This window comes from Panthera onca, chromosome X (assembly GCF_046562875.1).
Source record: "Panthera onca isolate mPanOnc1 chromosome X, mPanOnc1 haplotype 2, whole genome shotgun sequence".
Taxonomy (NCBI): domain Eukaryota; kingdom Metazoa; phylum Chordata; class Mammalia; order Carnivora; family Felidae; genus Panthera; species Panthera onca.
The window spans coordinates 96,285,695-96,310,578 of record NC_138357.1 but is presented as its reverse complement, the minus strand read 5'-3'; the positions used below and the strand labels follow the sequence as shown (position 1 = coordinate 96,310,578).

Sequence of the window (24,884 nt, the reverse complement as noted above, 5' to 3'; positions counted from 1 at the left end):
ACTGACTTTGGCTCAGGTCATGATCTCACAGTTTGTGGGTTCGAGCCCCACGTCGGGCTCTGTGCTGGCAGCTCAGAGCCTGGAGCCTGCTTCAGATTCTGTGTCTCCCTCTGTCTCTGCTCCTTCCCCACTCACAGTCTGTCTGTCTGTCTGTCTGTCTTTCTCTCAAAAATAAATAAAACATTTAAAAAAAGATTTGAAGACTGTATTTACAAAAAGTCACCAGTATATTTTAAGCTAAATACCAATGGAACATTAATAAATCCCAATAATGCATGTTTTAGCCTCTACTAATATACTATATATTAGTATGTGATACCCACACATATCACTTTTTCCTAACAACATATTTTCCTATCCAAAACTTTCAGCCAAAAGCAAATAGAGCCTGCATTGGTTAACTGTTGTATAGAGACTACCCTAAACCTTAGTGGTTTAATGTTTATTTTGAAAGAGAGAGAGAGAGAGAGAGAGAGAGAGAGAGAGAGAGGACATGTGAGCAGGAGAGAGTCAGAAAAAGAGGGAGAGAGAAATCCCAAGCAGGCTATGTGCTGGGCCTGACATGGGGCTTGAACCCACAAACCGTGAGATCATGAGTTGAGCTGAAATCAAGAGTTGAGCTGAAATCAACCAACTGAGCCACCCAGGTGCCCCTAAACCTTAGTGGTTTAAAACAATTTATTGCACATGATTCTGGGGGTGACTGGGCTCAGCTAGGTGGTTCTCATTTAAGGTCTCTCATGTGGTTGCAGCTAGATGGTAGACTGAGGCTCTGAAGTCATATGAAGGCTTGACTCTGCTGGTTGTTCAAGTTGGCTGTCTCACACTTAATGTTAGCTGCCAGCTGGGAATTCAGGTAGGCCTGCCAACCAGAGCACCTACATGTGGCTCCTCCATGTAGCTTGGGCCTCAACATCATGGCTTCTCAAAAGAGCACCCCAAGAATATCCATTCTAAGAGGGGAAGTAGAAGCTGTTAATCTTAGGGTTGGGGCCCAGAAACTGGCACATTGTCACTTTTGTCATGGTCTACTATTCAAAGCAATCACAAGGTCCACTCATCCAAAGAGAGAGGATAAATACCCCACCTCTCATTGGCTGTAGTATCAAAAAGTTATGACGTCTTTAATCTTCTACAGTGTCCATTAGAACTTTCCATTTGTGACATTCTCATTAAGTAAAATTTACTAAAACTGTCAAAACAAAATTCCTTTTACAAGGCACGTGACTTACAACAGTTAAAAATTAGATGGATAGTCTATTTCACCATCCAATCTCATGTTTACCCCTAGTAAGAAGATTGAATAAAATACTTCAAATGATTTTTCCCACCCTTACTAATAAGTTTTACCACGACCAAGAGGAAAGTCAGGGAAGGATTCCTTTTCCTGGTAATGGTCTCTGTCTTTGCTGAAGCTTGAACAGCCTCTGGCTTCACTGTGAGTTTTGGGGTTTCTGAATTCTTTTGGTCTACCCTCTCAGAAGACAGCAGTTCTCAGCCCTTGACTCAGTGCTCAGGAGTCAGGTACCTGAAGGAAAAGCCTAAGAAAGTATATGACTTTTCTTACCCCACTTATGAAAAGTCATAGTTCTGTTGACTCCATGGCAAGTAGGAGCCTTACAGAACAAAGGCTCTTGGTATATGTTCACATTGAATTTTTGAATTGAAACTTTTGGTTTTGAGATGATTGTAGATCCACATTCAGTCATAAGAAATAATACAGGCAGATCTCATGTACCCTTTACCTAGTTTCCCCCAGTGATATCATCTTGCAAGGCTATGGTGCAATGCCACAACCAGGGTAATGGCATTGATACAATCCACCCATCTTCTTCAGATTTGCTCAGTTCTCGTGTGTGTGTGTGTGTTCTATGCAATTTTATCACATGTGTAGCTTTGTTTATATACCACTACAGCCAAGATGCAGAACAGTTCCGTCACGGCAAAGATCCCTTGTGATCTTTTATAACCATACCCACCTCCCTCCTGCCACCCTTCCCTAACTCCGAGCAACCGCTTATTTTGTCACTTCAGGAATGTCATTTAAATGGAATTGTATGGCATGTATCATTTGAGATGGGTTTTTTTCACTCAGCATAATTCTGTCGAGATTCATCCAAGCTGTGTATATTGCTAGTTCATTCCTTTTTATTGCTGAGTAGTGTCCCATGGTATGGCTATACCGTAGTTTGTTGAACCAGCCACCTCTTGAAGGTCATCTAGTTTGTTTCTAATTTGGGGCTATTAGAAATAAAGATGATATGAATATTTGCATACAGCTTTTTATGTGGACATAATCTTTCATTTCTCTGGGATAAACGTCCCAATGTACAATCGCTGGGTTGTATGGTAGTTGTATGCTTAGTCTTATAAGAAACTACCAAACTGTTTTCTGAAACGGCTACACCATTTTACATTCCCACCAGCAATGTCCAAGTGAACCAGTTTTTCCACATTGAATGATTTATTTATTTAATTTTTTTTAACTTTCAACTTATTTTTTATATTAAATATAATTTGTCAAATTGGCTTACATACAACACCCAGTGCTCATCTCAACAAGTGCCCTCCTCAATGCCCATCACCCATTTTCCCTCTCCCCCCCACCCCCCCCCACACCATCCACCTTCAGTTTGTTCTCTATATTTAAGAGTCTCTTGTGGTTTGCTTCCTTCCCTCTTTGTTTGTATTTATTTTCCCCCTCCCTTCCCCCATGGTCTTCTGTTAATTTTCTCAAGGTCCACATATGAGTGACAACATGATATCTGTCCGTCTCTGACTGACTTATTTCACTCAGCACAATACCTTCCAGTTCCATCCATGTTGCTGCAAATGGCATGATTTTATTCTTTCTCATTGCCAAGTAGTATTCCATTGTATGTACAGGAGTGCTGACCCATAGGGGTACATGTACCCCAATGTTTATAGCAGCGCTTCCACATTGAATTTTAATGATGTGAATTACCAACATTGTTTTTAATGTTTGGTGGCTTGGCAGCCCAATGTGAACCAAGCATTACTGCCTACTTTCCCCCTCTTGGTCACTTAGGAAAGCCTTGAGACCTCAAGAACAGACAAGGAGAAGGATCTTCTGGGGCTGTTTTCAGTGGTATCTTTATTTCCACCTCATACCCCAACCTATATGTTCATTGATGGGTTCCAGTCCTCATTGTACCATAGACTGTCAGTAGCCACTGACTGACCACACGTGTGTCCTATATCTCCTCTCAAATTCCTTTTACTTTAATGTTAAAAGTTGCAGAGAAATACCTTCATAGAGTTTCCAGCCTCTCTTTTTCTTATACCTAAGGCATATCTTAAACCAGTAAATTCTAACATAGTTGAACGGAAATGGATTGTCATATTTAATCCAGCAAGTTAATATTGTACATTCAAACATGGGCTACAAAATAATAAAGCAAGCGTTGTCACTTTTTCTTTTCACGTGTTTTTGTTGGCCAGGTGGAATTTGCTGCTGACATAGGCCTTCACTATAAAGGAGAGCTGACAGTTGTCTTACGTTACATTCCCCCAGAGGAGAACCTGGTGCTTCCTCTAGAACAAGTTCAAGGTAGAGTAAAAATTGGTGACTTTGATCAAGGACATTCTGTATCTAGAAGCGTGGGAATAGGGCTCAGGAATTGTTGGATTATGTTACTTTCCCATTACACGGATGAAAATGTAAAGGATTAGGTGTCACCAACTGGAGAGAGTTGAGAAGTATATCTGACATATGGGGAAGGGTGCAAGATCTTTACAAGTAAAGGGCAAATTTCATACTTAGAAACCAGCCTTAACAGTGATATTTGTTTCCTGGAAGTCCCAGAGATCTAGAATCTTCCCCAGGATGGAGTGGGGAGGGAGGGAGTGGTACAGTCTGCTGAGAGGGGAGGTGTAAAAAGCTGCTGTACCTATTTATGATATTGACAGTTACTCAGGGAGTCTTGAGGAGGAAGTTGACTAGAACACACCAAAGGAAAAATCCAGATGGAGTCAACTTTTAAATCCCTTTTGCCCTTCTACCATCAACTCCTATAGCCAGCTTCCTCTGTCCTTCCATTCGTTACCACCCTCTTCATTGTGACCCTGTGCAAGTAATTACCGTCTCTCAGCCTCCGTTTCCTTCATAGGGTTATTGCAAGGATTAAATAGGTTCATTCATGTAAAGTGCTTAAAGCAGCACTAAATAAAGGTGGTGGTGGTGGTGATTATTCACGTTGAGCACATTTCATCAGAATAAAAATGTGACACAGGAAGAGTTTTCTCTCACTCAGAAATGTAGTTGTGCCTGGGCTATATATTGCCTTTGGAGCTGGCCTTGCACAGTTCTCAATTTGTAAGACTGAAACATCCAAGAAGGAACTTATGGAATTTTCTCTTTTGGAGTCTGCACACTTGTGTGTGGTGTTCACTGTAGCTGTTTCTCACTGAGAGCAAGAATGTGGCTCAGGCAGCTCTCAGGGTCTTTTCCCTTTTCTCTCTATATATACCTGTGAAAAGATATTCCTTGTTGGGGAATAAAGTTTTAAATTTATTTGTTCCTGGGGGGTGGGAAGGAGGGGAGGGTGGGTGATGGGTATTGAGGAGGGCACCTTTTGGGATGAGCACTGGGTGTTGTATGGAAACCAATTTGACAATAAACTTCATATATTGAAAAAAATAAATTTATTTGTTCTTGTTTTTCAACAAACACAAATGGGAGACCTATCCAGAAGGAATCCAGTGGGGTAAAAAACATTTAAATAAATACATGGAAAAATACACGGTAGCATAAAGACCTGATTCAGTCAGCAAATGAAATAAGTATTTGCAGATTTTCTTTCTGAACTTTGAAATAGAACCCTCTCTCTCTTCCCTTCTTTCACTTCCCTTCTCCCTCCCTCTCTCTCCGTCTCTCTCAATCTCTCTCATTTTGATGGCTGATGCAGGAAAGAAGAGCTTCAAAAGGGGAAAGAAGAAGGAGTCACCTGTAATATTTGGAGGAATACTGGAAGTGTTCATCAAAGAGGCAAAGAATTTGACCGCAGTGAAGTCGGGAGGCACTTGCGATAGCTTTGTGAAGGGGTAATTTTGTTTTAACTCATTTTAGAAAATACTTAATGGGAGATGAGAGGGTCTGTGATCCATAAGACAGTGGTGGCTGTGAGACTTCTGTGTTAGTCTTACTCTAAATGTACAAGGTAAGAGCTACCCTTAAATGCTGCCTTTTTTTTTTAAGTTTATTTATTTTTGAGAGACAGAAACAGAGAGTGAGCAGCAGAGGGGCAGAGAGAGGGAGAGACAGAATCCCAAACAATCTCAAAAGTTGAATCCCAGTGCGAGGCTCAGTCTCATAAACTGTGAGATCATGACCTGAGCCAAGATCAAGAGTCAGACACTTAACTGACTGAGCCACCCAGGTGCCCCATAAATACTGGCTTTTAGATATGAAACAACACAAGTATAGAGGGGGCTGCTTATTCTAGCTTTCAGCTTGCTTCCAGCATATTTCAGGATTTCTCATCACTCTCATCCTCAATACTGGCAGATTTTCCTGTAAGATTCATTTCTCAAAGGAGGAGAAAATATGATTTTCTACATGTAATATATTTTTTATTGTGCTTTGTTATCATTTGATACTGGTAATATACAAAAGCAACAAAAATATTAGATCATTGGTGTTTTGCTCTCTTAGAGGAAATTGTAAAAAGTAGAGATTTCAGAGCACCTTCCCCAGAGATATCAACTGAAGAGTGCTTTGGCAGAGGCATAGTTCTTTTTTCCAGTTTTTTCTTGTGATTGATTTCTAGTTTCATACCATGGTGGTCAGAATAGATACATGGTATGATTTCAGTCTTCTTAAGTTTATCGAAGCTTGTTTTGTTGCCTAAGATGTGATGTATTCTGGACAGCGTTCCATGTGCACTTGAAAATAATCTGTATTCTGTTGTTTTGGAATAGAACGTTCTGTATATATCTGTCATGTCCATCTGGTCTAATGTGTCCTTCAAAGATACCTTTTCCTTATTGATTTTCTGCAATTGATTTAAGTAGGGTGTTAAACCCTACTGTTATTATGTTACCACCAATTTCTCTTTATGTCCATTAATATTTGTTTTATGTATTTAAGTGCTCCAATATTGGGTGCATAGATATTTACAATTATTATACCCTCTTGTTAGATTGATCCTTATCTCATTATGTAATACCCTTCTGTGTCTCTTGTTACAGCCAGCCTTTGTTTTAAAGTCTATTTTGTCTAAGTATTATTGCTCTTCCAGACTTTTTTTTTTTTTTTGCTTCCATTTGCATGGTAAAATTTTTTCATCCTTTCACTTTCACTCTGTATGTGTCTTTAGGTCTGAGGTGAGTCTCTTATAGGCAGCATATAGATGGATCTTGTTTTTTTATCCATTCTGCCATCCTCTGTCGTTTTATTGGAGCATTTAGGCCGTTTATATTTAAGATCATTTTGAATAGGTAGGAGCTTACTGCCATTTTGTTCATTGTTTTTCTGGTTGTTTTTGTAGTTCTTCTTTGTTCCTCTCTTCTTCTCTTGCTCTCTTTCTTTGTGATTGATGATTTTCTGTAGTGTTATATTTGGCTTTCTTTCTCTTTATGTTTTGTGGATTTATTATAGATTTTAGGCATGAGGTTAATTCTTTGAGTCAATCACATTACTGTTCTTCTCATCAATCCTTCTTAGAAAAGTATAATTGTCTCTATAAGAAAATGAGTCAAACTTTTACCCTCACAACATTCTAATTTTGATAAAGCAAATAATAAAGAGAAGCAGATATCTGGGACTTTCCTGCTGGTGAGTGTGTGGGCCTGAGTCCCAGTCCATCTGTCCTTCATTCTTTCTCACAATAGTTTTAAGCACAAAAGATATGTTTTATTTGTATCCTGCCATTGCATTTTCTCTCGTCAGCCCCACCATCCATTCCGGCCTCTTCCTGCTCACTGTCTGGTGGGATGAGGGGATGGCTCCTTCCTATGGCCTCATTGTCACCTTACAGGGGTGATTTAACATCTTTTGAAATAGTTTTCACTGTATCTTGTTGAACATTTACAAAGCAGAGATAATAAAAGATAGTATCTTTGTTCTATAATGAAAAAGGGCCTATGACTTTCTAGTAAATTGTCTCCCTAGTTACACTTAAATATTGAGCTGATTTTCAAGAGACCTTACATTTTTTTAAGAGAGCTTGAGAAAGCAAAGTTTTTTCTGTTGCATGTAAACAAACACAAAAGGTAAAGTATCTAGGGCAGGTATGAAAGGTTCATGATAATTAGCGACCCATGTTTCTTCTGTCTTGTTATGGTATTCACCTCATTGGCCTAGGTAGCTGCTGGAGTTTCAGCTATGCCATCCGAATTCCAGCCATAAGGTAATTCCCAGAAACTTCATATAGAGCCACTTTTTGTGTCCTATTGGCCAGAACTTAGTACACAGCTATATAGGCTGCAAGGGAGGCTAGGAATGTTGTCTTTATTCTGGGCAATCTTATGCCTAACTAAAAAAAAAATGAGTATTTTAAAGAAGGAGGAGAGAATGAATATTGGGAGATAAGGAGTCTTTTTCTTGGTACATGAAATGAAATCTCAAGTGTTGCAAGGTGTCTTATTTATTGTAAGAACCTACTATAGGAGATATTTTCATTTCAAGATGAGGGACCAAAATAGGATTAGAAAGGAAAGTGCAGGAATTTTACTATCGCCCTACTTAAAATAAACAATAAACCAATCCACTTAAATCTAGATTTAAGCATAGAAGAACCTAGAAGAAAAAAATCAAATACACACACACATACACACATGCACGCATGCACACACACACACACATACTAAGAATTAGGGGAATTGATTGGGGGTGCCTGGGTGGCTCAGTCGGTTAAGCTTCTGACTTCAGCTCAGGTCATAATCTCAGTCCATGAGTTCAAGCCCCACATCGGGCTCTGTGCTGACAGCTCAGAGCCTGGAGCCTGTTCCATATTCTGTGTCTCCCTCTCTCTCTGCCCCTCCCCTGCTCACGTTCTGTCTCTCTTTCTCTCAAAAATAAATAAACATTAAAACAAATTTTTTAAAAGAATGATGGGGAATTGAAATGACTACTCAAGGATGCCATTGCTACTGTCTCACCGATGGCTTGATTGCATTTTCTCTTGCAGCTACCTGCTCCCTGATGATAGCAAAGCCACCAAGCACAAAACTCTGGTAATAAAAAAGAGTGTTAACCCTCAGTGGAACCATACTTTCATGTTCAGTGGCCTGCATCCCCAGGACATAAGGAATGTTTGCCTAGAACTTACTGTCTGGGACAAAGAGGCCTTTTCCAGCAACATCTTTCTGGGAGGAGTTCGTTTGAATTCTGGAACTGGTGAGGGACTTGGGGACCCTGAGATGGTCTGTGACGAGGCACGGGGCAGAAGAGTGGTTCCTGCCGGTTAACGTGTAGTAGATGCACACATAGTTTCAGCTTAACTGATTCCTGAAATTACCACACATGCTCCATCCCTTTAGCCAAGAATCTGTTCATTGTTAAAAATACTACTACATAAGTCTGCATCCTTTGGCTATAAGTTTAAGATATAAAATGTTTGTATTCAGTCCTTTTATAAAATATCACCTACATCTTAGTCTAAGTGAATTTCAACTACCTGCTTGGGTGTTATTTCATGTTTTGCTCAGGAGAAGATCACCAAGACAGCACAAACTTCTGACAGGGAGAGAACAATTTCCAAGACCAACTTTACTTCATCCTCTTCTCAGATTACTCACTGGTTGAATGGAAAGGAAACCCATTTTCCCCGCTAAAAAATAACATCTAATGTTGTTTAAACAGATTATGGAAGCATACTACCGATGCCACAAGGTGCAAGCCAACAGAGTGAATTGGAGGGAAATGACAGTGGTAGAGCACATGTAGCCCCCCAGATTCTCATTATTCCATAATTTAAGTAAGACATGGAGGGTCTGCATGCACCATGGTCTATATTCCTGTTAAGAACAACCCTGCCTCTATGATGCTCTACTTTGTTATAGATTAAGGAGAGCCAAGAATATCTATACCACTAAAGTGAAAAATCCCCAGGTCAGTGGGGAGTTTAAGAAGGGGCCTTGTTAAAAAGCGAGTGCTTCAGAGACCCGTTCAGCCTATTCTTCTGTCAGGTTAACTCAGTCCACAAGAGAGCCTGCTCTGTGATAAACTACCAAATTGGAGGGTGGTGGAAATGACCCATTAGGGCCGTCCTGATTTGTTTCTCTTCATCTTGGCAGAAGTGAGTAGTCCGACTACAAAGGAAGTCTTTCGTTCTAACTAACACTACTCACTAGATGTGGTAAGGAAAAACAAGCCAGTGAAGGACTCTCTGCTCAAAAGACCCCCTTAGAGGTTGATAAGTGTCTTCCAGAAGATCGAAATGTTTCATCTGTGAAGTGTAACACTCCTTTTCCCCCTCTTCAGGTATGAGCCATGGGAAGAACGTGGATTGGATGGACTCTCAGGGGGAAGAGCAACGCCTTTGGCAGAAGATGGCCGACAATCCCGGGACTCCCGTAGAGGGTGTACTCATGCTCCGTTCCAGCATGGGGAAGTGTAGACTCTGAAGGTACCAGTCTCCAAAATGGGGCCTCCAGGCACTGTCTGGCTGCCATTTCCTATTATTATCAGGCTTGGTACCTGGGATTCTGTTTCCCTGCCATTTCTCACCTGAGGGAACTGGGACATGCGGGGAGAGATGTCAGTGTTATGAACATTTAGGGACTTGCTGAGTGTCTATAAGAGCATGTACCTCCATATGTCCGTGGACCACGGCCTTTTTGATTGGATGATGGAAAGTGTGTCACATTGTCCTGTCAGCAAGCAAATTGTACAGTGATTCATGGGCTTTATACCATAAGGGAAATGGTGCAAGCTTCTTTGAAACTACAGTAGAGATTTGGAGTCCCTAAACTTCTATTAATGAGTTATTTTGGGTTTCTTAAAAGGGTTTGAGGGATCAAAGGGCCACTCATAATATAGATCACTTGAAGAGTAAGAAGGAATACTGGCTGCCCTTTTCTCACCCTGGGAATCCCCGCAGTCCAAAGAAGGCATGGTGGGGATGGTTGCTTGGACAAGGAGGTGGCCCTGTTATTGTAGCAAACTTGTGGATTAACCAGGTAAGTTTTCAAGATGAACTGAAAGGTTTTTTTGGTGACTATATAATTTATAATCTAAATCAGCCCACTTTTGAGAATGAGAAGAACGAAATTATTATACTGGAACAACAGATGTAAACCAGGATTGAACTGGGAAAATTGGGATGTAGGGTCACCCTACTTATGACCTAACAATTAGTTCTATGATAAACAATTAGTTTATAAAATATTCTAAGCCACTAACTACAAGGAAGTAAGAACTAATGCACATTTTGAGCTCCTGCTTGTATCATATTTACTGATATCTCTTTGGTCAAAGGAAGTCATATGGCCAAGCCTAAAATCAAGAGGCAGGAAAATCCATCTGTGCACGATGAAGCCATGGCAAGACTGATGATGCAGAAAGGGAAGAAGAATTGTTACCAGTAGTTCAGTCTACCATACTTTCTGTTACCTGGAATTCTAGATGCTTTAGCCGCCAAACTTAAATGCAAAGGTAGTTGAAGCAGAAAGGTACCTCAGACCTGTTCCTCATTTTGCATATTCCAAATCTGAAGCCCAGGGAGCTGACATGACTTGGCCAAGGTCATATAGAAGCTATGACTGTATTCAGACTTAAATCCAGGCTGTGATTTATAGGCCAGTATTCTTTCTACTGTAGCCCCTGGCATAATCTTGTGCTTATCCAGGTGGAGAGGAGGGCATAGATGAAAGAAGGTGGAGCAGAGTCGGATTACTTCAGTATGAAGTACCTGATCGACTTTTCTGCCAGAGTCCTAGTCTAGCACCTCAGCTCATTTTTTTACTTGGATTCATATAAAATCTTTGAAAGGATAGAAACTGAATTTTAGTGGTAAGAAAGGTAGAATCATCTTTAGGCTTATTCAAGCTAATTTTTCCATATTCTAAATTTCTCCTTGAATTTTGAAAACTGATTTAAGAATATATTTAGCATTATTCTGAGGGAATAAGCAGTCCATTTTCAGTATTATTCAAAAAAGGCTAATTCTCAAAAATTAAAGTTACCAGTCTAGTGTAGCTCAGTATATATGGAATATTTTTTAAAAACTCAAACTCCCATCCCTATGTTGCCCTTCTTAAGAAACAAAACACAAAGTGTAAGATCATCACTACTTCCTGTATTGGAAAACTTGTCTTCAGACTTGACCTGACCCATTCTGTCTTCATTGATATTTTGGGGACACGTGAGAGGGAGATGATGGTGAAGTATGGAGACATCTCTAAAGTAAACAAAATGGGGGCGCCTGGGTGGCTCAGTCAGTTAAGCGTCTGACTTTGGCTCAGGTCATGATCTCACGGTTTGTGAGTTCAAGCCCCGCATTGGGCTCCGTGCTAACAGCTTGGAGCCTGGAGTCTACTTCTTTGGCTCCCTCTCCCTCTGCCCCTTCCGTGCTTGCTCTCTCTCTCTCTCTGTCTCTCTCTCTCTCTCAAAAATAAATTTAAAAAAAATTTTAAAAATACAGTAAACAAAATGAAGTAGATTTATTCGCTAACAATAAAAGTGGCAAAATAATAAATTCTAAAATCTATAACTTAAACTCTAGATGAGCATAAACTTTATGTGTTCAGATCTTTGCCACATTTAGAGCAGTTTTCTGTATTATGGTTTCATAAAATCCAACATCTAACTGGGTATTTCCACAATGCGAAACCTAGGTATGCAGAAGTCCATCAGAAACCTGCGATGTTGTTCTCAGAGAGAAAAGGTAAATTGATCTTCATGTCATTCTTTTTACTAAGTATTGTGTAGGAGTACAAATATTTTTAAATCTAGATTACATATGTGAATGGCACACAATTCAAATAGTTCAAAATTGTGAAAAGTCCATCTGCCTTCCTCCCCTTCCATAGCAGAAATGATTGATAGTCTCATTCTTTCTTATGCATATAGGGTATTACATTATAGGGATATAGCACATTTATTTAACCATTCCTATCAAATGCCATGTTAAATATGGTTAACTAAGCTATCTACGTTTGGTGGCTTTTCTGAACAACCTTTTCTTTCAAACATCAACACTTCGAAATTCAAAATGAGATTTTTGGGTATTTCCAATTTGGGGTATTTGTCCTACAGAGATAGATACAGATGTGAGAAATGAGTACATACAAAAGTATTTATTGCAAAAGATAGAAAACAACCCAGTAGCCCCTCAGTAGAGGCCTTCTGCAATATCATATATGCCTAGTTTTTCTGTGTCGTTAGTTGCTCCCTCTCCTTCTCTGTTAAAGATTGTTAAATGATAAGCATCGGATTCTTCAGTGCTTGTTGTTTCTTATCACTTCATACACCATCTCTGGCATTATCATGTATGCTGCCCTCGTAGTTTTATATGCTTATAACTTCAAACTCACATCTCCAACCCAGACCCTTCCTCTCAGCCTTAGACTCAGACCCACCTACCTATATGACCTATCCACCAGCATAGCTCATGTTTTCAACATAGTCAAAATGGAACCCTTTATTCCACCTTCCCCTTGTACCCAATTCTTCCTATTCTAGTATATCCTGTCTCAGTGCCTTGTACTGTCATCTACCCAGTTGAGCCAGTTCAGCTGGACAGTTCAGCCCAGTCTATCTCAGCACAGATAAAAGCACAGAGAGTGCTCTCCAGCCCAGCTCTCCATATCGCCTTCTCAGAAGATACCATGACCTTGCTGGAGTGTCCTTGTCAGGACATCTCAGCCCTCAGCATTCCCTCACTTGAATCATACAAGTTGTAAAGGGACATGGGCAAGCTTTAAAGCCTGACTTTATCCATTCAGATTGTCAACAGTACTTTCAGGACATCTGGAAGATAATTTATCAGCTCTCATTTCACTTACATTGTCACTATAACTGGAATCATCGTGTTGTAGATCTTCCAGGACACAAAAATGCCAAACACAAAGATACTTTGATGGAACTTCATAATCCTAGTCTCCTTTTCCTTAATAAACCCACACAAATATATGACCATTGATCTTTAAGTGTTTAAGTAACTAATGGATGGCCCGCCTGATTCACAGTAATATCATCTCATCATCACCTGCTACCCTAAGGTTTATATTTGATGGGGGAGGAGAAAGTCATCGAAGAAACAAGGGCAAATCCTACTTTTAGAAGCAAAGTAGATCGAAATATTGAATCATCCCGGAAGTACCTCAGAGTAAAAGCCTATGGCATGTGGGACTGTGATCAATGTTTATTTTTTTTGTTCCATATAGATATTTCACATTAAACAGAGCATTGCCTTTAGAAGTTGGCAGAAGGGCTCTCCTCCTATAATGGTGTCATTTATGGCCTCTGAAATTAAAACAAACAGGAGGAGGAAATCTACACAGGTAACACTATAACAAAAATTGGATCTAGCAAAGTTTGAACAATAGCCATGGAAACTGAGCCACATCGAGGATTCCAAAGGATTATCTGAATCATCCGGAGTATGAATTTAATACACTGATTCCAGAGCATTGCTCCAAACCTACTGAACAAAATCCTCAGAAATTCCCATCATTCTAATCAAGATTCTTGGGTGATTCTGATACAAATGGATCACAGTTTGAGAAACACTGCATAAGAAGACAAAATAACTCAACTGTAATAACTGGACTCACTCTATGTCATGATGGCAGGTTAGATTTGCCTAACTTGGACATTGTTCATTGCAAGGCAATCATGGTGAAATGGAAGGAGCCTAACCTCGGACTCAGATGACATTAGCTCAAGTCTTGACTGCTTACCAACTATGTGACCTCGGTCAAGTTAAGTATCCAATCTAGGCCTTGATCTTTTTGCCTGTAAAACAGGAATAATCAGGATAACTTGGAGTTACTGAAGATATGAAAGAAAGTAATATATGTAAATATGCTTTGTAAATTTTAACCACTGGGGTGGGGGAGGCCATTGGTGAGCTAGATACAGCACTCTGTTGTTCATAATCTCTTGGGCCCTTCTTTTCCTGAGTGCTTGGCTGGAACTTAATCATTCTATGTACAATTAAGTGGTCTCCAGTGTATAGAAATACAAAAAAAAAGGAAGAAGAAGAAGAAGAAGAAGAAGAAGAAGAAGAAGAAGAAGAAGAAAAGAAAGAAAGAAAGAAAGAAAGAAAGAAAGATCGATCTTATTTTGTGCTATATTACCCATTGTGGGTAATAGTAATTTATTTTTAGGCTGGAATTTCCTACTTCATCTGACTAGATAATAAATATTTCAAAATGTGTTTTATTTGATGGGGAGAAAAACTGTGGTCAGTTTTTTTGTTAACAGGTTGTGGAATCTACAAGCAAACCATGTTGCCATGCCTTTCCGTAACACCCTCTTTTGGTGTAAAGACCATCTCTTTCTGTGGCCCATTGCTTATCCTTCATGCTAGAGAGATCAAACCTGCCTTCCTCACAGGGTTGTTGTTCAGAATTGTGCTTTTTATTTACAGAAGGAAATTTACCGTTCTGTTGAAACAAATTCCATAGAAATACAAACTACTCTTGGCATTATGAGGAATGCACAGTGTTTCAAAGATCAGCATTTTTACCTCATTTGCCTCCCTAGAACTCATCAAACTATTCTGGCAGGGGGTTCCTTCCATATTTGGAAAAGGGAAGTGGAATATGTAGTTAGTATTGCCTGTACATGACAAAACACTCATATGGGGTAGTAGATCATATTTTTATCTTTAGTATTTCAGCACAAAGGGAGACTTAACTCTGCTTTTCTTTTTCTTTGGTTGAGGCAGAGATTAACACAGCAAGAAAGTAAAATATTTTATTATAATTTAAAGCAAAAGTTTAAGTCATTGGCATTTGTGAGGGAAAAAAAGGCTCCTTATCGAAGAGCAGAGAACTAGATACGTGTTTGAATCTAAATATTTTCGTTTCACCTCTTTATTGTTAGATCTGCTTACTTTGGGAAAGAGTCTGATTGCTCCTTCCATGCATTTTTTTCTGCTTCGCCCAAGGTTAATTTTGTCTTCAGAAAGTTGACACTCAAACGTTTGTGCAAATCCATGAGAAATGATGAGTCCAAACAATAAAACTTTTCAAATCTTTCTCACTTGGAAACAAGGAAGGGAACCATTCTGTTACAAGACAGTTTATGTCCATCATTTGTGGTTAAACTATAGTTAGAGCAATTGTAGGTTGGGAATATATTTTCTTTTCTATCCTTTCCTCATATTCATTATTCACAAATGGACATTTTTGAAGAGAGATCATTGGCTTTCAGTTGATATGAAGAAATAGATGTCTAGAATTTCCTGAATCTTTTTGCTTTTGACCTTCATCACCCTCACTTAATTTGTCCTCCTTAATTCCTAAATATCTTCCTACATTGTCCCTCTGACTAATGGGGTTTATACAAGAACCTTAGGAACTCCTCATGATCCCACATGGATTAATGGAAATATTATTGTTAATTTTCAGCTTTTTCCTTTTACCTCAAAACCCAGCCCTGTTAGAATCATATGCTTGCAAAGCATCTGAATGCACAAAGCCAGTTTACGGGGTTGGGTAGGGGCTGTCCTGGCTACTTCCCGGGGTGCCAAGTTATAAGGGGCACTAAACATCCCTGAAAAGGTAATGAGGCAGAGAACTTCTCTAAGGAAGAGTATGGTATTAGGAGGATGAAATAATGTCTATTTCAATAAATAAGTGAAGAAGGGAACCCATGCCTGAAGAGCGATTCATGGTTGATAAATTCTAAGAAAGACAGGTCTATTTAGAGGTAAAGCGTTTGTTTTGTTGAATAAGGTTTACAGTTTGGGCTAGACATGAATTGCTAAGGACATAGGGAAAGGGGGGGGGTGCCTCCATTGAGGGTTTCCTTTGTACCCCTTCCACCAGGCAGGTGTTCCTCAAGTGTTATACAATTATTTACAGAACCTCTGAGAGGGGCACCATATCATCAGTGCAAGAATTGGCCCGACTGAATGTACTTGGTCTCCATTCCTAGATTGAGTGTGGTTGTCACAAGCAGTCCATTTGGTTTTTTTTTTCTGGGCCTGAAGATGAGTCTAAGAGTTTAGTGGGCTGGAGAAGGAAGACAAACTCTCAATATCCTAAGAACAGCTACCGATCATTGGCTCACTGGGACATTAGAACAGGAGCTCTCCTTGGGAAGAAATAAGAGGGGTAATTTTCCAAACTGCCAAAGGCTGGGTAGCCTACATGTGAGTGTGTTCATTTCTGCTTTGTCTCTGCCACCCACCTGCTTTGGCTGCCAATTTATTCTCCTAAACTCCTGCTCAGATAGGAATCCGACTTCTTTGTTTGCTTTTAAATCCATAGATTTTATTTCTCATAGCAGTGTTAGGTTTACAGAAAAATTGAGCAGAAAGTACAGAGAGTTCCCTTATACAACTACACCGTCCCCAACAAGTTTCTCCTATAATGAACATCTTGGTGTAGTACATTTATTGCAATTGATGAATCAATACTGGTACATCATTATTAACTCAAGTCCGTAGTTTATATTAGGGTTCATTCTTGGTGTTTTACAGTTTTGTGGGTTTTGACAAATGCATAATATCCTGCATCCACGATTACATCATCATGCAGAATAATTTCAGTGCCATAAAAATCTGTGCTCTAACCTGTGGCAACCACTGATCTTTTTACTGTCTACTTGACTATAGTGTCTTTCCTTTGCCTTCTCTTAGAATGTCATTAGTTGAAATCATATGGTATGTACCCTTTCTGACTTGCTTGTTTCACTTATCGATGCACATTTAAGGTTTCTCCGTGTCTTTTTGTGGTTTGATAGTTCATTTGTATTTTTTTAAATTTCATTAAGAACACTTGACATGAGATTTTACTGTCTTAACACATTTTTAAGTGTATGATACAGTATCTTTGTTTTTAAATAAAGAGAAAAGGATGGAAAACTCTAGGAAACTAACATTTTTTAAATCCCCTGGAGATGATGGGAAGTCTGCATTTATTTTGCTAGTTTTCTTGGTTTTCTTCAACCGTTCCTATTTACTTGTCTTGCCATGTTTAGTGCAAAATTAGTAGCAATACTTAAATGTTTAACATGCCTACTTCTAAGCTTCTGTATGGAATATGTACCCCAAACCAAAGCTTTGTGCCACCCTGTACTTGCTGCAAACTTTAATGTCTTTTTCATTAAATTCACTTTCCTAATATCTCTAATGTGTTCTGTTACAAGTTATTCCTGAGTACTTGAAGATGGATTGTATATCCCTGAGGACTGATTATATGTCACCTATATTCCTCCTGTTTTTATACTTATTTGTCTTTGGAGAAAAGCACATTTGTTGAATTGACACACACAGATGGAATGAGTGTCTGCTTTTTGTTTCTAAGGCTAGGATGATGTTGAAAAACTCTTCTTGGTGCTCAGCTATTGAATTCGACCATCACTGTGGCTTTTGCTCACTTATCTTTCTGTAAATCTGAACCCTGACACCATCACTCCCTTTGCGCTAAATAAATCGTAGGTGATGACAAAGGAAGGGATCAGAAGTGACCTTGGTTGTGCACCTATTATGTATCAGGTGGTTTCCAAACTGCTTTGTGCTTTGCTACTTTGCTCTCTGGTTTTACTCTGCATTTGGCCAACTGGAGCCAATAGTGGTAGATTAGAGGACAAGAGGACAGAAAGTTCAGGGTATTTATTCCCCCTTGCTAGGCTGAAGGCTGTTAGAGACTGTTCTTCTGTCACAGCTCCTCTTAGGTGATCTGTCCTAAAACTATACATACAGTTCTCTCTGGGCTCCACTTGTCACTCCCTCCCCTTGCCCTGTAGGCCTAGGGTGGTAAATATCCTTTGATGCTGTTAGCTTTGAAGTGCTTCAGTACCCCTTACTGAGTTCCTTTACCATGCCCACACTGTTATAATCCTTTCATTATGTCCTCTCCAATTCCCGTTTGAGTCTGTTGTCTGTTTCCCAACAGGACTTTGACTAAAAAGTATGTCATTGATTGTAAGACACTCCCCACCTCAGAGATGTTAAAATGTGAAAAGAAAATGTGTGTCTTAGAATCAGTGAACTATGCTAGTCGGGATGTATTCCTGGTGAATGAACAAATCATTGAATAATGAGCGTTCATAGTGCCCCTCATCTCAAAGACAGAGAAAGTGTAGTGGTATGACAGATTGTGTTGTTCAGGCTAAACTTCAAAAATAAGAGTCAACACTGATTCTTCCTAAGTACTTAGATGCTCTTTTTCAGTCTTGAGATGGGTAGTCAGCAAGAAGGTCATGGCCTTGCCCAAAACTCCTAGTTGTTACACCAGGGCTAAAACATTAAAATACTATTTAGTCATTCCATTTCTCATGAAATGAGATAACTCCAAAGCAAATGCTACCAATGTGGGTACAAATTTGCTTTTTGTGAAGCTGTACTTTGTTATTGTTGTTTGTGATTCTACACGAACTGAGTTCACAGCTTTCTGAAAGAAGAGGATGGCCCGCAAGTTGGCTCACATTCACTGACTGCTCTGTGTAACAACTGGCATATATTCTGGCCAAGCCTATTTTTTAATTTTTTTTTAATGTTTGTTTATTTTTGAGAGGGAGATAGCATGAGCAGGGGAGGGCCAGGGACAGAGGGAGACACAGAATCTGAAGCAGGCTCCAGGCTCTGAGCTGTCAGCACAGAGCCCGACGGGGGGCTCAAACTCACAAACTGGGAGACCGTGACCTGAGCCGAAGACACTTAATCAAATGTGCCACCCAGGCACCCCTGGCCAAGCCTATTTTTAATAGACGTTGGCCTTATTTACAGCCTAAGACATTACTTAGTCTAGGTTGCCTGTCTAGAACTTACCAGTCCGTTAGCAAAACTACTCATTGGAATTGCACAGGCTGTCTTATCACAGAAAACTAGCAATGTCTGAGTCTAGTCCAGCAAGTACAAGAACTACTGTGGGTCTCTTCAAGGCACACAGCTACCAGGAACACTAACACTCTCCATGAGTCCCGTCAGCGTTGAGAAAAGGGCCGAATTTTTGGTATGCTTCCACTCTTTTCTACTCATGCTTCTGTCACCATTCCAGAGCAATCAGTGCACTTTTGTTTAAGGAAGTGGTCTGCAGACCACTGGGTGTCCTAAAACATTTTTGCGGGGGGCAGCAAAGTTAAAGCTATTTTCCTTACTTGCCTTTTTCACTGTGTTGACATGGGTACCAATGGTCCAGAAGCAATGGTGAGTAAAACTGCACGGACTTTAGCATGAATCAAGCCAGTGTGTTTCTTTGCCTTTATGCGTTCGTAGTAAATAAATAAAATACCACTTTGAAGAAAGTTCTTCATGAAGCAGTAAACATTACTAATGTTATTAAATCTGGACCTTGAATACATGTGTCTTTAAATTTGTGTGCATGCCAAAGTACAAGGGTTGTCTCAGGGTAAATAAAGCATTTGTGCATTTGAGTTGCAAATTGAACTGGCTCTATATATATATATATATATATATATATATATATATATATATATATATTTTACCATTTTTATTTTAAAGAATGAATGACAGATAAACCATAGTTATTCAGTGTTGAGGACTGGGTGGACATTTTCTCAAAAATGAACAGTCTCTCATTTTAAGAAAAAAAAACTGACATATATTTAGTGACAAATATAAAATTTGAGCTTTGAAGTGAAAATTTGAATCTTGAAAAACTTGTATATACCTTTGTGTGACAGCTTTCCAATGATTAGAGACTTTTCTGATAAGATTGTTGATGGCCTTAACTAATGTGATTTTTTTGTTTATATTGTCGAACAAATTTTATCGACCTTTGGAAGATTTGCCTGATTCAGTGAACCAGTATTTTCTAAATGACCAGGATTAAATGAAATAGTGAAGTACAAGTTAGAAAATCATGCCTGGGTCAAAGATCCATTCAAAGCGCAGGATAGACCAATGGATTTTAATACGGTAGAGTATGAAAACTTTTTCATATTGACATTAATCTTTAAGGAACTAGTAAATGCTGGGTTTTGGTGAAGGGCCAAAGAAAAATATCCAGTTATCTAAATAGGCTGTTAAAATACTCCTCTCTTTTTCAAATATATATCTCTGTGAAGCCAGATTTTCTTTACATGCTTCGATCAAAACAATATATTGATACTACAACATATTGAATGGAAAGTACGTATGAGAATCTAGCTGTCTGCTTTTATGGCAAACCAAATTTGAAGAGACTTGTAATAATGTCAAATAATACCAGTTATCTCACTTTTTTTGTCTCAAGAAGCATATTTAATTTTTCTAAAAAATATATCTATGTTAACCTGAGGTTATTGTTTCCTAAATGAATCAAAATATAGATTTTTAAAAAATTGTTTTAACCTCTTATTAAGTTACGCTTGATATATAATGCCAAAAATGCTATAATTTTTATACTCAATTTTTTTGTTATAATTGACATTATTTGCTTCAAGTGTATAACACGATTCAATATTTGTATATATTGTAAAATGATCACCATGATATGTCTGTTTAACACCCGTCACCATATATGGTTAGAAAAATTTTTTCTTGTGATGAGAATTTATAAGATTTACTCTCTTAGCAACTTTCAAATATACAATACAGTATTATTAACTATAATTGTCATGGTGTACAGTAATCCGAATGACTTACTTATTTTATATCTAGAAGTTTCTTTTGATCCCTTTCACCTACCCTCAAACCCCTACCTCCTGCAACCACCAGTATGTCATATGTATCTATGAATTTGGCTTTTATGTATGCTTCCTTGCCATTTTAGATTACTAATATAATGGCCCTGTATGGTATTTATCTTTCTCTGATTTATTTCATTTAGGAGAGTGTCCTCAAGATCCATGCATGTTGTAGCTGCAAATGGGAAAATTGTATTTTTTGTAGCTGAATAATATTCCAGTGTGTGTGTACACATTTTCCTTATCCACTCACCCATTGATGGACATTTAGGTTGTTTCCGTATCTTAGCTATTGGAAATAATGCTGCAGTGAATGTGGGGATGCTTATATCTTCTTGAGATAGCGATTTTGTTTTCTTTGGGTAAGTATCCAGAAGTAGATATGGCAGTTCTGTTTTTAATTTTATGAGGAACCTCCATGCTGTTATCCACACCCACCAAAAATGCATGAGGTTTCCTTTTTTTCTACATCCTTGTTAATACTTGTTATTTCTTGTCTTTCTGATTCTAGCCATTTTGACAGATGTGAGGTGAGATCTCATTGTGATTTTGATTTGCATTTCCCTGATGAGTAATGCTGAGCATCTTTCCATATACCTGTTGGCCATTTGTAAGTCTTCTTTAGGAAAAGGTCTATTCAGGTCTTCCACTCATTTTTTAATTGGATTGTTGGTATTTTGTTTTTGCTTTCTGTTTTTGTTTTGTTTTTTGTGTTTTTATTTTGCTGTTGAGTTGTATAGGTTCTTTATATTTTTTGGATACTAACCCCTTTTGGGCTACATGATTTGCAAATATTTTCTCACATTCAATAGGTTGCCTTTTCATTTTAAAAGGGATTTACTTTGGTGTGTAAAAGACTCTTACCTTGATGTAGTCCCACTTATTTATTTTTGCTTTTGTTACTGTTGCTTTTGGAATCAGATCCAAAGAATCCTATCCAAGACTAATGTCAAGGAGGTTACTGCCTATGTTTTCATCTAGGAGTGTTATGGTTTTAGGTGTTTCCTTCAAGTCTTTAATCCATTTTAGGTTTTATTTTGTTTTTGGTTTTTTTTATGTATGGCATAAGGTAGTAGTCCAGTCTCATTTTCTTGCATGTGACTGTCCAGTTATCCAAACACCATTTATTAAAGAGATTATCCTTTCCCCATTGTATTTTCTTGACTCTTTTGTCATAAATTAATTGACCATATATGCATGGGTTTATATATGGACTGTCTATTCTGTTCCATTGATCTGTGTGCCTGTTTTTATGCTTATGCCATACTGTTTTTATTATTATCACTTTGTAATATAATTTGAAATCAAGGTAGCAAGATGCTTCCAGCTTTGTTCTTTCTCAAGATTGCTTTGGCTATTCAGGGTCTTTTGTGATTCCACACAAATTTTAGGATTGTTTGTTCTATTTCTGTGAAAAATGCCACTGGAATTTGGATAAGGATTACATTGAATTCATAGCTTTCTGTGAGTAGTATGGGCATTTTAACAATATTAATTCTTCCAATTTATAAGTATGGGATATCCATTTATTTGTGTCTTCTTGACTTTCTTTCATCATTGTGTTATAGTTTTCAGTTAACAGATCTTTCACTTCCTTGGTTAAATGTATTCCTAAGTATTTTATTCTTTTTTTTAAAGGTATATTATTGTTTTTGATACTTATAAATGAGATTTTTTTTCCTTCTCAGTTTTAATTTATAACACGGTAAATATGCATAGATATCACCCAAATAAACAGAAATGCTTTGGAGCATTACCAAGTTTTGAGAACTGCTAGCTTAAGGGAATGCTTACCATACAAGCTGGCCTCATTTTTGTTCTTGCAGACAGTTAAATTACTAGTTCATCATCCTGATCTCATGGAAGTTTGATTTTAGGATTTGTTGAGCAGGTCTATTTTGGTTTATCTTAGTCCAGAGACTTAGTCTTTACTTCTGGGTTTTCCATGGAAGCCTAAGCTGTTCAGTGAGCCCCTTTGACTTGACTTGATCTCAGGCACTGATCAGCTCCCGAGATATCTGTTCAGCTCTTTTACCTTCAACTTTTGTTTTCCCACCTGGACCCTTTGGAACTTTGTTCTGCACAACTCAGGGGTCAGTTAAAAGTTTGAGATAATTTTATCTCCAGATTCAGAGCCTCCTTCACTGTGGCTTTCTCCTCTCTCGTGTTTCCTCAATTTCCAGCCTCTCTAGCAATCCTATCTCTGTCCTCCAAATTCTCAACTTAGTAAGACTATAGCCTTCTGCTTGAGCTCCGTGTTCAGTTCATCAAGCAAATGGAAGAGGCTTCAGAGGAAATGCCAATGAAATTTGGAGCTCATTCAATGTGTTTCCTTCTTTCAGGGTCATATCTTCTCCAGTTTTTACCTGCTTTTGGTTGAGTTGCAGTGAAATCAAACAACCTTTTTTTTTCTATGTTTTTCCGGAGTTATAGTTATATGAGCTACACTCCTGTTAACGGACGTGGAATTCCTGTCTCTTTCCATCTTTGAACCAAGATCCTCCTCCTCAACCATGTCCTCCTCTGTGGGGAGAAAACTGAGTCAGTAGCAGGTCGTTGAGAATATGTTCTCCTCCACCTATGCGGTGTTGCATAAACTTTTCTTTCCCCACAATCCGCACAGTGAGTCTAATTTAACATCCTCTTATCTGGGTGGTTCCGATGTTGGGCCAAGGACCATTGTGAGACACTCATTTTCTCATAGTCTACCCCTTCAGTCTTGGTGGATGGTCATATATCCAATGTCTTGAACTCACCCTTGCATTTTGTGATCAATTCACATCATGACATATGCTGCTTTAAAGCATACTTTCTGGTTTGGGACCATTTTATGTCATTGTAGACTTATGGTTCTAGTTGACATTAATCACGATCATATTTTTGGTGCTCAAGTTGTCAGCACTCAGGCTTTAACCTACATCCCCATCAAGGTAGAGTTTTTCTAATACCCTATGATGCTTCCTTTGTGCTCCTTTTCAATTTATTTCCTGACAGATGAAACCACTTTTGTGTTGGTTTCTGTCACTACAGAAAGTTTTGCCTGTTAAAAAATTTCACGCAAAGGGAATCGTACAGTATGTACTTTGGCAGTTTTTAAATTTTTTAAATGTTTATTTATTTTTGAGAGAGACAGAGACAGAGTGTGAGTGGGGGAGGGGCAGAGAGAGAGGGAAACACAGAATCTGAAGCAGGCTTCAGCCTCCGAGCTGTCAGCACAGAGCCCGATGTGGGGCTTGAACTCACGAACCGTGAGATCATGACCTGAGCTGAAGTCAGACGCTTAACTGAAACCACCCAGGCACCTCGTACTTGGGCAGTTTTTAATATTTTGAATATGTCATTCAACTCTCTCCTGGAATATAGAGTTTCTCCTGAAAAATCTGCTGATAGCTTAATGAGGGTTCCTTTGTAGGTTTTATGGTCTTCTTTCACCTGGCTGCCTTTAAAATTCTTTATCATTGACTTTGGTAATTTTATTGTAATATGTCTTAGAGAATGTCTTTTTGCATTGAGATAAAAAGGTGTTTAATTCACTTTGTGGACTTGTAGATCGAGTTCTTTCCCCATATTTGGGAAGTTCTCAGCTGTTATTTCTTTAAATAAGCTCTGTGCTCACTTGTCTCTCTCTTCCTCCAATATACCCATTAATCTTGTGTTTGCTCTTCTAATGTAGGAGTCTGAGAGTACTCATTGAGTTTCTTCACTTAAAAAAAACCTTAATTCTCTCTTCTCTTCTACATGAATCATTTCTAAATCACTGTCTTCCACCTTGCTTAGTCTCTCTTCTGTCTGATCTCTCTTTCCAATGCTTTCTGACGCATTCTCCACCTGATTTATCGAGTCCTTCAGCCCGAGAATTTGCTTCTTTTTCAGAATTTCAATCTCTTTGGTGAAGTAGTCCTTCTATTCATTAATTTAATTCCTGAGTTTACTGAATTGCCTTTTTGAGTTTTCTTGTAGCACATTGAATTTCTTCATAACAGCTAGTTTTAATTTTCTTAAGTTAGATCACAGTAATTCCATGTCTTTGGGTTTGATTGCTAGAGAATTTATATTTTTCTGTTTGCAATGTTATATTACCATGATTTTTCATAGCGTCTGATGAAATGTGCAC

The 24,884-nt window shown here is 38.6% G+C and overlaps 1 protein-coding gene across 5 annotated transcripts in view; it reads left to right on the top strand.

The window, feature by feature from the left end:
- SYTL5 (synaptotagmin like 5) overlaps window positions 1–14,161 on the top strand; it is a 112,323-nt gene extending 98,162 nt beyond the window's left edge. For 4 of the 5 annotated variants that reach the window (XM_081792366.1, XM_081792364.1, XM_081792365.1 and 1 more), the window contains 5 exons: window positions 3,463–3,571; window positions 4,929–5,064; window positions 8,151–8,359; window positions 9,446–9,590; window positions 11,800–14,161. In XM_081792366.1, the coding sequence (XP_081648492.1) occupies window positions 3,463–3,571; window positions 4,929–5,064; window positions 8,151–8,359; window positions 9,446–9,588 (597 nt within the window). In that variant the 3' untranslated portion in view covers window positions 9,589–9,590; window positions 11,800–14,161. The remainder of the gene's footprint in view (window positions 1–3,462; window positions 3,572–4,928; window positions 5,065–8,150; window positions 8,360–9,445; window positions 9,591–11,799) is intronic. The other variant, XR_014136629.1, reaches the window with a different exon arrangement.
- The last annotated feature ends 10,723 nt before the right edge of the window (window positions 14,162–24,884 follow it).